The sequence below is a fragment of the Garra rufa genome, chromosome 15 (genome assembly GCF_049309525.1).
Source record: "Garra rufa chromosome 15, GarRuf1.0, whole genome shotgun sequence".
Classification (NCBI taxonomy): domain Eukaryota; kingdom Metazoa; phylum Chordata; class Actinopteri; order Cypriniformes; family Cyprinidae; genus Garra; species Garra rufa.
The window spans coordinates 44,926,363-44,940,676 of NC_133375.1; the positions used below are offsets into that span (position 1 = coordinate 44,926,363).

The following is a 14,314-nucleotide window of genomic DNA, read 5'->3' on the forward strand; positions in this document are numbered from 1 at the left end:
TTGGCTATTGCTACCAAGAGCAATATTGTGGTCCAAGGTCACATTTTTGGTTTCATATAGAACCTTAAACAAAGCATTTTTTTCTTAGTGTGCAGAACATTTGAATTATCTAAAGGTCATTTTTTTTCCTCTATAAAAATCAATGGAAAGGCTTCATGGATGTTAAAGGTTCTTCTATATAAAACTGTTTCAAATATAAAATTCCAAATCCGCACATCTGTGCATCTGCTAGAGCCGATTTCACAGGTTTTCTCGTAATACACCAGCGTTGAATGAAATAACCGGTAGACTAAGATTCAGGTCCGGGCCGATGATTAGACCACCCATCAGCGCCGAAGCCATTACAGCGAGCTCTCCTGGGTCAGGCCTTTGAGATGAGGTTTGGTGCTTTACATGGCAGCTACCAGCGAGTGTAATGAAGCGCGCACTTGACCTGATTAAGGGACCCGCGGCCCTCGGATTGTGCGCTTTGAGGAAAGACTGCAGAGAGTAAACCAGATTAGAACAGGGCTGATATGGCACCAAATATAAATACAATGAAAGATTACTAGGCCTACTTACCTACGCTCTTACAAACGTTTCAGAAAGGGAGTTTTCACAGCGATGCAATTGAAGAAACATTGCGGGTTCATCACAAAAACTTTCAGTAAACAGTTTCTGAAAATAACCAAAAGGTAAAGGTTCTTCAATGGCATTGATTGGAATTTCCATTGCATTGTTGTGGCAAAAATTAATCCAAAATATTGAATTTTAATTATCTAAAGAAGCTTTTTCCACTAAAGAACCTTTTGCATAATGCAAAGATTCCATAGATGTTAAAGTTTCATCATGAAACCATCAATGCCAATGAAATACATTTATTTTTAGACGTGCAATCATTGAGTTTCTCTTGTTTTGGTGTCAGTATGTGGCTTCACTTTGTTTAGATTTCTAAAGCAGTGAATCGGACCATCGAAAACATTATTATTTATTCCAGATGTTTTTAAAAATCAAACCAAAATCAATCAGTGGTAGCTGTGCATGTAACCCTGGACCACAAAACCAGTTATAAGGGTAATTTTATTCAAAAATTGAGATTTATAGATCTGAAAGCTGAATAAATAAGATTTCCATTGATGTTAGAATATGACAATATTTGGCTGAGATACAACTATTTGAAAATCTGCAATCTGAGGGTGCAGAAAAATCTAAATATTGAGAAAACTGCTTTTAAAGTTGTCCAAATGACATTCTTAGCTATGCATATTACTTTAAAAATTCAAAAATTAAGTTTATGGTAGGAAATTTACAAAATATCTTCACTGAACATGATTTTTACTTGATATCCTATTATTTTTGTGATAAAAGAAAAATAATTTTGACTCATACGATATATTTTTGGCTATTGCTACTAATAAACCCATGCTACTAAGACTATCCTTTTCCAAATGATCAGTGAAAACTGGATTTTTCAACAGTACAGCCAACATCTGTCCTCTCTATGAAGATGACTTTTTTCAAAAACATAAATAAAACAAAGATTATTGAAGTGTGTTTAAGCTGAAAATACAATTTTTCTACTTAAAATTTCACATTTCATTCAGTGTTCAATGGAATTTCCATTGCATTGTTGTGGCAAAGAGTTCCTTAGATTAATAAAATGTTCTGTAAAATGAAAAAATTATCCAAAATATTGCATTTTAATTATCTGAAGAAGCTTTTTCCACTAAAGAACCTTTTGCATAATGCAAAGATATATATTTAAAAAATACTTTTTAGCTGAAAATACAATTTTCGACTTAAAATTACACATTTCATTGAACGTTTATTTGTGACTACTAATAGCCTACTACTAAGTCCACCATTTTTCTACTTTATTTACATTTCTCCACCGTTCTGTATATTGGTAAATACCATACTTTATAAACTGGTGTGTCTTGTACATTCTAGATGAATGTGTGTACACGTAGAACATTTTTTTTATAAATTCCTCAAACACTGCGCGGTGACGCGCGCGGGAGGCGGAGCGTCACACAGGAAGACGCGCGCGCCACGGAATCCGCTGATCGTCTTCAGTCAAATCCGCGCTCGCATCCATATTCAGAGATGTACCGACATCACCTCTGGCGCGCGTTTACTCTCCTCTACTTGCCGTTTTTAGGAAACGCCATTGATTTTAAAACGCGGACGGGACCGCGAGTGACGGACAAGGTAAGACGCGCGTCCTGCAGCATTCTCTGCGAACCGAACCGACGCGAACGCAACGCTTTAGGCACCATCGCTGCAAAATAATAGTGCATCCGCATCTACATGAATGAAACCTGCGGCGTTTCGCTGTAGTGTTTTTGTCTTTTACGCGTTGACAGATCGTGGTGTTTCGTGCGCATGCGTGTCCATAAATGCATGTGTTCTGTTCGTTGCGTCTTGCCTTGACGCGACGCGTGGAGCGGACGCGCGCGCGCTCCGTTCCTGGACTGCGTCACATACGAGCTTTAATGCAGCACCATGACTGAATGAACTGACTATACTAGTTAAATAATACACTTTTGAAAGTTTAAATATGCAATTCATGTATTATTTAATAATATTTCATGTATTTTATAAATAGAGCTGGGTAGATTACTTGCTAATTGTAATCCGTTACTGATTACAAATCACATGACCAAAAATTGTAGTTAGTAACGTAATCCATTACTTTACACATTTTAGCTAATGTAATTAGATTACTTTTAGATTACTTTTGACCTATCTCGTTTATCACATTGATTAAATAGAGTACTGTTGTACCATATTGATTTAAAATACAAAAAGTAAGAAAATGTATTCCATTTGTTGTTATTAACAACATTAAGTGCATTTTGCATTATATTACATATATATATATATATATATATATATATATATATATATATATATATTAGGGCTGTCAAATGATTAATCGTGATTAATCGCATGCAAAATAAAAGTTTGTTTACATACTATATCTGTGTGTACTGAGTATATTTATTATGCATATACAAATACACACACATACATGTATATATTTTAAAAAATATGTATATATATTTATACTTGTATATTATAAATAAATGTAAATATTTAATTCATAAATCTAACATATTTTCCTTGTATATATACATGTGTGTATGTGTATTCATGGATACATAATAAATATACACAGTACACACAGATATAGTATGTAAACATAAACTTTTATTTTGCATGCGATTAATCATGATTAATCGTTTAACAGCCCCAATATATATATATATTTAAAAATCTATCAAAATAAAAAACATACTAAAAATGTAAATATTTTATGTTTACTTGTGTCATGTGACCACAAGCAACATCAGAGAACCAGTGAACATGCAAATGTAATACTTAATTACTAAAACATTTATTTTATTTTTTTATTTAAAAGTAAATACATTAGGGAAAAAAGTGTCAGATGGCAAAAAAAAAGTTTGCGCATTTGTGCACTTTAATGTGTTTGAAAGACAAAAGCCTTTCAAAGACATATAAATACATGGTTAAATAAACTACAGAGTGATAAATCTAATAAAAAAATTTATGTTTTTATCGGAAGTTGATGCAATTTTGAAGCTCTCCTTAAACCTGAAGTGATTTTTGTATAATAATAAATAATAAATATAATAAATAATATGTATATCTATTTATCTATGTATAATATTACAATAAACAAATAATACTTAAAAACTAATGAAAGTGAGAGAAACACAAGAAAAAAAAAACTAAAAAACATTTTTAAAAAAACAAACAAACAAACAAAAAAAGGCATAAAAAGCCCCAAAAGCATAACTTTAAAAAATATATATAACATTATTTCAGCTAAAAAACTGTTTATGGGAAGTTGATGCAATTTTGAAACTCGCCTTAAACCAAAGTGATTTTTTGTATAATAATAAATAATAAAATAAATAATAATAATATTTATATCTATGTATAATATTACAATAAACAAATAAAACTACTTAAAAACTAATGAAAGTGAGAGAAACACAAAAAAAGGCATAAAAAACCCCAAAAGCATAACTTTAAAAAATATATATAACATTATTTCAGCTAAAAAACTTTGTTTATGGGAAGTTGATGCAATTTTGAAACTCCTTAAACCTGAAGTGATTTTTGTAAAGCAATGGTCAAATGCTGCGTCACCACCTGAATAATGACTGATCTCTGTGTGAATGAATGTAAGCAGTTGACTATTTTAGAAAGGAAAATTTTAAAGATGATAAAGAGGATTTAGGGAGAATCAGCTTTATTGCTATTGTGTGATTAATACTTAATCATGTAATCCATTAAAAGTAACTGTAGTCTGATTATAAGTATTTTCAAATTTCATTTGATCTAATTGCAAGTACTTGATTTTTGCAATCTGATTATGTAAGCCAGCCTAGATGTAATCAGCTTTGTTTTTATATATATATATATATATATATACACACACACACACACACACACACACGTTTTGCTGTGAGTAGTGAAGGTGCTGGTTGTCTGTGGTTGTGTTTGTGCTGCAGGTGTTTTTTGACATCACTGTGGGAGGACATGAGGTTGGCAGGATCGTGATGGGTCTGTTTGGAGAGGTGGCTCCGCTGACCGTGCAGAACTTTGTGGCTCTTGCCACTGGAGAGGTAAAACTCACATCATCCTCATGACACACATCTGAATCCACACAGCAGCACTCCGCTCTTTCAGTACCTGACACAGATCCTCTCTTCAGAAGGGTTACGGCTACAAAGGCAGCAAGTTCCATCGGGTTATCAAGGACTTCATGATCCAAGGAGGAGATTTCACCACTGCAGACGGAACAGGAGGTGAGAACGACAGCCTTCAGATTCAGGAAATCAGCATTAGTTGCATTAGCATGAGTTTTTCTTTTCTGTAACACAAAAACATTAATGTTACTGTTAAAATGTACAAATAAAGTGGATGATTGAAAGAAGGTATGATCACAAGATCCGATATGTGACCCTGGAGCACAAAACCAGTCTTAAGTAGCACTTAAATAGCCAAAAATACATTGTTTGAGTTAAAATTATTGATTTTACTTCATTAGGATATTAAGATCATGTTCCATGAAGATATTTTGTACATTTCCTACCGTAAATATATCAAAACTTAATTTTTGATTAGTAATATGCATTGCTAAGAACTTCATTTGGACAAGTTTAAAGGTGAATTTTTCAATATTTAGAGTTTTTTGCATCCTCAGATTTTCAAATAGTTGTATCTCAGCCAAATATTGTCCTATCCTAACAAACCAGACATCAATGGAAAGATTATTTATTCAGCAGTGTATAAATATTTATGACCCTTATGACTGGTTTTGTGGTCCAGGGTCACATTTCAGGTTCTGAAAGTTGTGTGTATATCAGGGTTATTATGTTAAACTAAAACTGAAACCATAAAAGAACGTTTCTGTTAACTTAAAATAAAATGTAAAAAAAAAACCATAACATTATTTCAGCTGGTTTCAGCAGCATTTCTTATTTTCATTTATTTTTACTTTACTAAAACTTTAAAAAACTATATAGACATATTTAAAAAACAAATAAAAAATGACAGAAATAGAAATTTGCTAAAAACTAAAAAAAAAAAAAATCATTTTCATTTAGTTTCGATTTAACTAACAAAGTTTTTAGTAACTTTAAGTGTTAAAACAACTAAACTAAATAAACTAAAAGTAATACATAATATCTATATCTATGTATAATCTTACAATAAAACTTCTTAAAAACTAATGGAAGTGAGAGAAAACAAAAGAAAAAAAGAGAGAAAAAAAAAAAAAACAGTCTAAAGCAGCATGTAAATCGCCAAAAATACATTGTATGGGTCAAAATTATCGATTTTTCGTTTATGCCAAAAATCATTAAGGGGATTAAGATCATGTATTAAAAAATATTAAGATATTTTGTAAATTACGTACCATAAATATATCAAAACTTAATTTTTGATTAGTAATATGCATTGCTAAGAACTTCATTTGGACAACTTTAAAGGTGATTTTCTCAATATTTCGATTTTTTTGCATCCTCAGATTTTCAAATAGTTGTATCTCGGCCAAATATTGTCCTATTCTAACAAACCAGACATCAATGGAAAGATTATTTATTCAGCAGTGTATAAATCTATCAAACCTGATGTGATGCATATATTGACTCTGATCCTCAGTTCTTGTGTGTTTCAGGTAAGAGCATCTACGGAAGCACGTTTGCTGATGAGAACTTCAAGCTGAAGCATGTGGGCGCGGGTTGGGTCAGCATGGCGAACGCCGGTCCCGACACCAACGGCTCGCAGTTCTTCATCACCTTAGCCAGAGCGCCGTGGCTGGACGGAAAACACGTCGTCTTCGGCAAAGTCTTGGAGGGGATGGTATGATTCCTGCATAAGATACAGAGAAAAATACACTTTACATCTTTACTACTACACATGCAAACACACAATGAATAATAATATCACTAGAAAACCAACACTCACAGTTATTTCTGTAGCCCTTAATGCAGTACAGAACACTTAAACAATGGAACAAATAAATGAACTGGTTTTAATCAAGCTGTAAATATTACTCAGCATCACTAAACCTACTCCATATGGGTCAAAGATGAGATGTGGCATTTTGGTGTTTGCATTAAACTGTGATTTTATATACACAAAAAGAATATTAATTGCAAGTCAAGTGTCAAAAACATAAAACTAAAACTTTTTTTTTTTTTTTTTTTTTTTTTTTACAAATTGAGCAATTACTCTTCACTTGAAAGACATTTGTGACCCTGGAGCACAAAACCAGTCTTAAGTCGCTGGGGTATATTTGTAGCAATAACCAAAAATACATTGCATGGGTCAAAATGGTTGATTTTTTTTTTAAGCCAAAAATCATTAGGAAATTAAGTAAAGATCATGTTCCATGAAGATTTTTAGTAAAATTCCTACTGTAAATGTATCAAAAAGTAATTTTTGATTAGTAATATGCATTGTTAAGAACCTAATTTGGACAACTTTAAAAGTGATTTTCTCAGTATTTAGATTTTTTTGCATCCTCAGATTCCTGACTTTCAAATAGATGTATCTCGGCCTGCTTGATCAGTTACCAAAGAAGAATGTCAAAATTATTTAGCAAATTAAGATTTTCCTGTCGAAGTGATAAAATGTTGTGTTGCAAAAATGAGTCCACCCTCCTGAGAGTTACTAAATAAAACTAAAAAACGAAAACAAAAGTGTAGGTTTAAAGCTATTTTTGATCAACCGGTAAGTATACTGAACCAAAACTTCTAAAGACAAGTAATTTCCTGACAGTTAAAAGTGTTTTATAACCTACTGAATCATACACAGACTTCATGCTGTCAACAATGAAACCACTTGGGAGAGACACAACTAATTAGTATTTTAGTTTTAATAATCATAAATTGATATTTGTTGTAAATATGCCTGACAAGATTGTTACACTGACTGACATTTTAATGGGTAAATCTTCTGTAAATTAGGGGAAAATGTATGATATTTATTTTTTTGATTAGAAAAACAAAAATGCAATTAAATTAAACTTAAAACTTAAATTAAATTTAAATATTTTTTGGGAAAAACAACAATTTAAAGCTGTATTACAATTATGCTTAAACCCCTTTCGTCTTTGACCCATTTATGTAAAAATTAAACAACACTTTTTATTATATTTATTATGTTTTAAATTATAATATTATATACATATGAAATGAATGTTAAGATTATAAACTTATTGCAGACAAATGGGTTTGAACTAGTGATTTGAAGGATCGTGGCAAAAATGGTAAAGATTTAAAATGAAAATGATTATTTTAGGGCTGAACTCTGATCCTTAAATAGAATCTTTAATGTCATTAATAATTCTGGTTCTGACAAGAGACACCTAATCACATTTTGTTCAAGTAAAAATTATTGTCTTGTTTATAAAAAAAAAAAAAACAAGTCAAGTCTAACAAGTCTAAGTTTTTGCTTAGAACAAACTTAATAAAAAAAATCTTAATTCCAACAGAAAACAAGATTATTTTTCTTACCCCATTGGCAGATTATTTTGCTTGTTTCAAGCAAAAACACACTTAATTTTGACTTGTTTTTTTCTGAAAACAAGACATTAATTTGTGCTTGTCTAGAAATTCCTTCTTGATTTAAGAATTTTTAGATATTTTGCCTGGAAACAAGACAAAAAATCTAAGCTAGGAAGCATTTTATGCAGTGCAGCAGCTGTATTTCTGCATTCTCTGTGTTTCAGGCTGTGGTTCACACCATCGAGCTCCAGGACACGAACGATCGTAACCTGCCCTACACCGAGTGTGTGATCGTCAACAGCGGCAAGATCAAGGTCAAAGAGCCGTTTGTGGTGGAAGTGGAGGGATGGTGAAGCGTCATTCAGCTCTAATTTCTGTCTTCATATCATTCTGTGACCAGTGTTGGGGGTAATGCATTACAAGTAACGCAAGTTACACAATAATATTACTTTTTCCAAGTAACTAGTAAAGTAACGCATTACTTTTTAATTGACAAGAAAATATCTGAGTTACTTTTTCCCTCATTTATTGATTAAAAGCTCTCCTGTCCCCATGTTGACATAAATCGTGAGTAAGATGTTACTTTAGTTCTAGAAAAAACATGCATTAATTCATCTCACTCACTAAAAAACAGATACAGTGTTCTTCAAAATGAATAAAAACAGTTAAATTCAACACAAACGTGCAATAATTAAATATGTTCAATAATACAAATATCCTTTATGTATTTAATCCCATTTTATTAACTGATGTCTTTGCTGCCGACCTTCGATGATCCAATTCATCCATACTAATAAAAAGAAATTACTCAAGATAATCTAACATTTGTTTCCCTTTTTTTATTGCTGAAGAGTTGACCTTTTTTTCTTCTGCGGTCTACTGTACAGACGTCAATTTACTTTTCTCTAAGCCTGAGGCTTTTGGTGTGAAAAGGCTTTTACATTTGACACAAATAAACTTTTTATATTAAAAACAAACAAGCCCTGCCCAGATTTAAAAAGTAACGCAAAAGTAACATAACTTTTTCAGGGAGTAACTCTATTGTAACGCATTTCTTTCCATAAAAAGTAACTAAGTAATGTAATTTGTTACTTTTTTCGGAAGTAACTCAATATTGTAATGCACTACTTTCCATAAAATGTAACTAAGTAACATAATTTGTTACTTTTTTCGGAAGTAACTCAATATTGTAATGCACTACTTTCCATAAAATGTAACTAAGTAACGTAATTTGTTACATTTTTAGGGAGTAACTCAATATTGTAACGCATTTCTTTCCATAAAAAGTAACTAAGTAATGTAATTTGTTACATTTTTAGGGAGTAACTCAATATTGTAACGTACTACTTTCCATAAAATGTAACTAAGTAACATAATTTGTTACTTTTTTCGGAAGTAACTCAATATTGTAATGCACTACTTTCCATAAAATGTAACTAAGTAACATAATTTGTTACTTTTTTAGGGAGTAACTCAATATTGTAACGCACTACTTTCCATAAAATGTAACTAAGTAACATAATTTGTTACTTTTTTCGGAAGTAACTCAATATTGTAATGCACTACTTTCCATAAAATGTAACTAAGTAACATAATTTGTTACTTTTTTCGGAAGTAACTCAATATTGTAACGCACTACTTTCCATAAAATGTAACTAAGTAACATAATTTGTTACTTTTTTAGGGAGTAACTCAATATTGTAATGCACTACTTTCCATAAAATGTAACTAAGTAACATAATTTGTTACTTTTTTCGGAAGTAACTCAATATTGTAACGCACTACTTTCCATAAAATGTAACTAAGTAACATAATTTGTTACTTTTTTCGGAAGTAACTCAATATTGTAATGCACTACTTTCCATAAAATGTAACTAAGTAACATAATTTGTTACCTTTTTCGGAAGTAACTCAATATTGTAACGCATTTCTTTCCATAAAAAGTAACTAAGTAATGTAATTTGTTACTTTTTTAGGGAGTAACTCAATATTGTAACGCACTACTTTCCATAAAATGTAACTAAGTAAGGTAATTAATTACTTTTTTAGGGAGTAACTCAATATTGTAACGCATTTCTTTCCATAAAATGTAACTAAGTAACATAATTTGTTACTTTTTTCGGGAGTAACTCAATATTGTAACGCATTTCTTTCCATAAAAAGTAACTAAGCAACGTAATTTGTTACTTTTTTAGGGAGTAACTCAGTATTGTAATGCACTACTTTTAAAAGTAACTTTCCCCAACACTGGCTGTGACTGTGTTTCTCCATCGTATCGTCATTAGATTCTCCTCTTACTATGCAGACACTTTTTGTCATTTTTTTGTTCTACAGAGAATCACACTAACATACATGTGTAACGGCCAAATGTGTGTGTGTTCACAGCACTTTATATCACACTGCAGGACGGTTTACTGCAGAAATCAACCACACATGAGTAAAAGTTCATTACTGAGTGCCATAAGACACACATACTTGAACTTTGTTTGAAATCTACATTTCACTTATGATCTAGAAACATGAATAAGCTGTTTTTTATTTTAAGATGTACATATTGTCTGTTTTGACCTTGTCTTGCATTCAAATTTAGAGACTAAACCACTTATTAGAACCTAGTGGTTTCACTATATATTGTTTCAATGTTTTTCAATAATTAACTGTGTACTTTTACCGTCTTAAGGGGAGACACTGCAGGCAAAAACTTTTTTTTTTATGCACCAAGTTTGAGATTTTGGGCTTTTTGGGTTTTCATGAAGTGTTTTTTCAGACTAGTGGAAAGAAAACATCTAAAAAAAAAACACTGTTAAGTGTTTCTTTTATAGCACTTTATCTATTTGTGTCAATAGATTTCAATTACAATCCATAATTTAAAGGCCAAGAGTTTTTTTCTCCTACACTGAGCCATAAATCTCCACTTCAGCAGCACTTACACACACCACACTTTACATTTGTGTTCCTGTCTATATCCTGAAGGTTTTTACACCTTAACAGTGTCTTTTGGATGTTTTCTATCCACTAGTCTGAAAAAAAAAACACTATGAAAAACCAAAAAGCCCAAAATCTCAAACTTGACAGGTGCATGAAAAAACAGTGTTTTGCCTGCAGTGTCTGCCCTTAAAGAAAGTTTCATAATCAACCATATAGGGGTGCTTCGATCAGGATTTGATGCCGATCACAGATACCAATCTTTTTAAAACCTTTTTTTTATCATGTAGAATTATTTATAGTGAAATACCAATCAGGATTTTTAGGCATTTAATCAGTTTTTTTTTTCACATTTAGACATTATTTTGATTTCAAATCCAAACATTGTTATTGAAAATTCTTTTCCAGCATTATGATTCTTTTTTTACGCAGTACAGTAATCTTTCAGAGAGGAGTTTAAACACAAAAAATACAAGCAACACATTGTTCAATGCTTTTTACTTTTGCATTTACTTCTAGATTTATAAATAAGTTGCTTAAGCAAGCGGCAAAACTTTTAAACTGCTAAAGTTATCACAAACGTTCTAAATTAAAAATCACTATTGACAGAAACAGGCAATTCTACTACCTTTTGTTTTGCACTTAAATATTTATTACTAGCAATCCTGATGTTAATAAAGCACTGAAAAAAAAAAAAATATTTTTAGATATTTCCAGCCAACATATCAAAAAATTGTTAAATCAAGGATTTTCTAGACGAGTAAAAATTGTCTTGTTTTCAGAAAAAAAAAGAAGTCAAAATTAGGTATAAGCTAAATAATCTGCCAATGGGGTAAGAAAAATAATCTTAGTTTCTGTTTGAAATAAGATTTTTTTTTTGCTTACCCCATTGGCAGATTATTTTGCTTGTTCTAAGTAAAAACTCACTTCATTTTGACTCTTTCTGAAAACAAGAAAATTTCTTTACTTGTCTAGAAAATCCTTCTTGATTTAGGAATTTTTAGATATTTTGGCTGGAAACAAGACAAAAAATCTAAGTAAAAAAGCATTTTTTTTTTTTTTTTGCAGTGAGAACTGTTCCCATCTCTACAAGTGCCATATATTATTGGCTTGTTTATCTAAAAATGCTCTTTTCCTTTTAAACCTAGTCAAAAAACCCATATGCGTTGACCGTGAAATACACAATAGACTAATTATTCACTGCAAAAAATGCTTTTCTAGCTTTGATTTTTCGTCTTGTTTCCAGCCAAAATATCTAAAAAGTCTTAAATCAAGAAGAATTTTCTAGACGAGTAAAAATTATTGTCTTGTTTTCAGGAAAAAAAAGTCAAAATTAAGTGCATTTTTGCTTGAAACGAGCTAAATAATCTGCCAATGGTGTCAGAAAAATAATCTTGGTTTCTGTTTGAAGTTAGATTTATTTTTCTTACCCCATTGGCAGATTATTTAGCTTGTTTCAAGCAAAAACTCACTTCATTTTGATTTGTTTTTTCAGAAAACAAGACAATAATTTTTACTCGTCTAGAAAATCCTTCTTGATTTAATAATTTTTAGATATTTTGGTTGGAAACAAGACAAAAACAATCTAAGCTAGAAAAGCATTTTTGCAGTGCATGCATTTATGGTCTAATTCTGACATTTTGGTGTCAATCCTTGTTCATATTTACTACAAACAATGCGCTGTCACTTTAATTCTGTGGTTTATGAGATCAGCCTTTTTAGAGAACGCCAAAGCGATTATCGGCCGATGGTGATCGGTAGAAGATCAATCAGAGCACCCCTAAACCATATAATTTCTCGCTAAACACAAATCTGTTCAACATCAGCTCATTTTACTTGTGTATTATGATGTTGGAATGAAACCAAATATTCAATGAGCAGCTGAATGGATGGTGAAAAGCGTTTCATTCACAGTAAGACTAGAACCAAGAATTAAGAGCGTACACAAAGTTGGTTTTGATTTTATGTTGGCTTTATGATCAATAATGCTGCTGTCTGAAAATAAAGTACTTTTCTCCTGAAAGTTTTTTTTGTTTTTTTGTTCTTTATTTCTGTGCTAAATATCAGAGCATAAACTAAAGAGATACAAAAAACCTGATTTGTCTCACCTTTTATCTCCGAATAGTGATGGTCAGTCATTCATGAGCACTTGATGGCAGAAGATCAGGATGAAAGAATGAACAGGATTCTGTAGGAAAATGATGAATATGTATCAGTTAATTATCATAATGCTCATTTAAGATAAAATGCAGACATTTCTAAATCTCATTATTCTGTAAAACAGAACCTGTAGCATTAAAAGTATTTAATATACTGCCATGATGTATAAATATTTATAGTTAAAGTAGTAACACTTTACAATAAGGACTCATTAGTTCATAGTTAATGCATTAACTAACAACAAATGATATATTTGTTACCGTATTCTTTAATCTATTTTAATCTTAGCTAATAAAAATACAACTGTTTATTGTTAGTTCATGCCCAGTAAATAATATTAACAGATGCGATTTCAATTTTCAATATTGAAATGAACATTAACATGAATAAATGCTGGAGAAGTGTTGTTGAATGTTAGTTCATATTATCTAATGTAACCTTATTATAAAGTGTTTCCACTGAAACTGAATTCATCAGCATTACAGTAATGAGAATGAGAATTTCAGGTTTCACAAACCTTTATTATGCAGGGTTTCTGCTGGTTTTATGAAGGTCAGTTTAAGACTTTTTAAGACATTTGTAAGAACAGTTAAAGAATAAAAGGGAAAACAATAAATATGTTCAACCAACCTTTTTTTTTGGAATTAATGAGTCATAGTTTTGTTAGCATTTTAAATAAGATTTATTTTAATTTTAGTTATACTTTTAGTAATTTAATTGTTTTGTTAATTGTATTGGTTTTATTTATTTATTTATTGAATATGGTAAATGTTTTTGTTATGAATGGGACACTTATGTATTTTGTACAAGTTATAGTTATACAAGTTATAGTTAAGATTAAATAAAATATTTTTTTTTATATTTTATTTCAAGCCAGAAAAAAAGATTTTCTCAAAGTATCTTGTTATAAGTGTTTTGTATATCTGTATTGGAAAACAAGACAAAAATACTGAGGAAGAAATTCATTTTTAGCAATGCATAATTTAAGGACACGACTTTAAGAATTTTTTTTAAGAACCAGTTATTTAATAATTATTTATAGTTTTTGTTGTTATTTTTAATTCGTTTTTATTTTTATATTTTAATTATACTTAAAATACTTAATTTTATTGTTTTGTAAATTAGTGAATATAGATTTTATTTATTTATATTTTTTTGTACAAGTTTTAGTTATGAATGGGAAATCTTGCCTTGGCAAGAAG

The 14,314-nt window shown here is 30.6% G+C and overlaps 1 protein-coding gene across 1 annotated transcript; it reads left to right on the forward strand.

Moving 5' to 3' along the window:
* Window positions 1-2,021: 2,021 nt before the first annotated feature.
* Window positions 2,022-12,975, forward strand: ppic (peptidylprolyl isomerase C). The gene is made up of 5 exons (XM_073818915.1): window positions 2,022-2,190; window positions 4,524-4,637; window positions 4,727-4,820; window positions 6,194-6,378; window positions 8,252-12,975. Exons 1-5 carry the CDS (start codon window positions 2,086-2,088, stop codon window positions 8,378-8,380), a joined length of 627 nt encoding a protein of 208 aa, XP_073675016.1. The 5' UTR covers window positions 2,022-2,085; the 3' UTR covers window positions 8,381-12,975.
* The last annotated feature ends 1,339 nt before the right edge of the window (window positions 12,976-14,314 follow it).

Excerpts from the sequence above, each read along its gene's own strand:
- ppic (XM_073818915.1), top strand. The coding sequence starts at position 2,086 with ATGTACCGACATCACCTCTGGCGCGCGTTTACTCTCCTCTACTTGCCG. Across the intron at positions 2,191-4,523 it reads GACCGCGAGTGACGGACAAG|GTGTTTTTTGACATCACTGT; the intron begins GTAAGACGCGCG and ends TTTGTGCTGCAG. Across the intron at positions 6,379-8,251 it reads GCAAAGTCTTGGAGGGGATG|GCTGTGGTTCACACCATCGA; the intron begins GTATGATTCCTG and ends TCTGTGTTTCAG.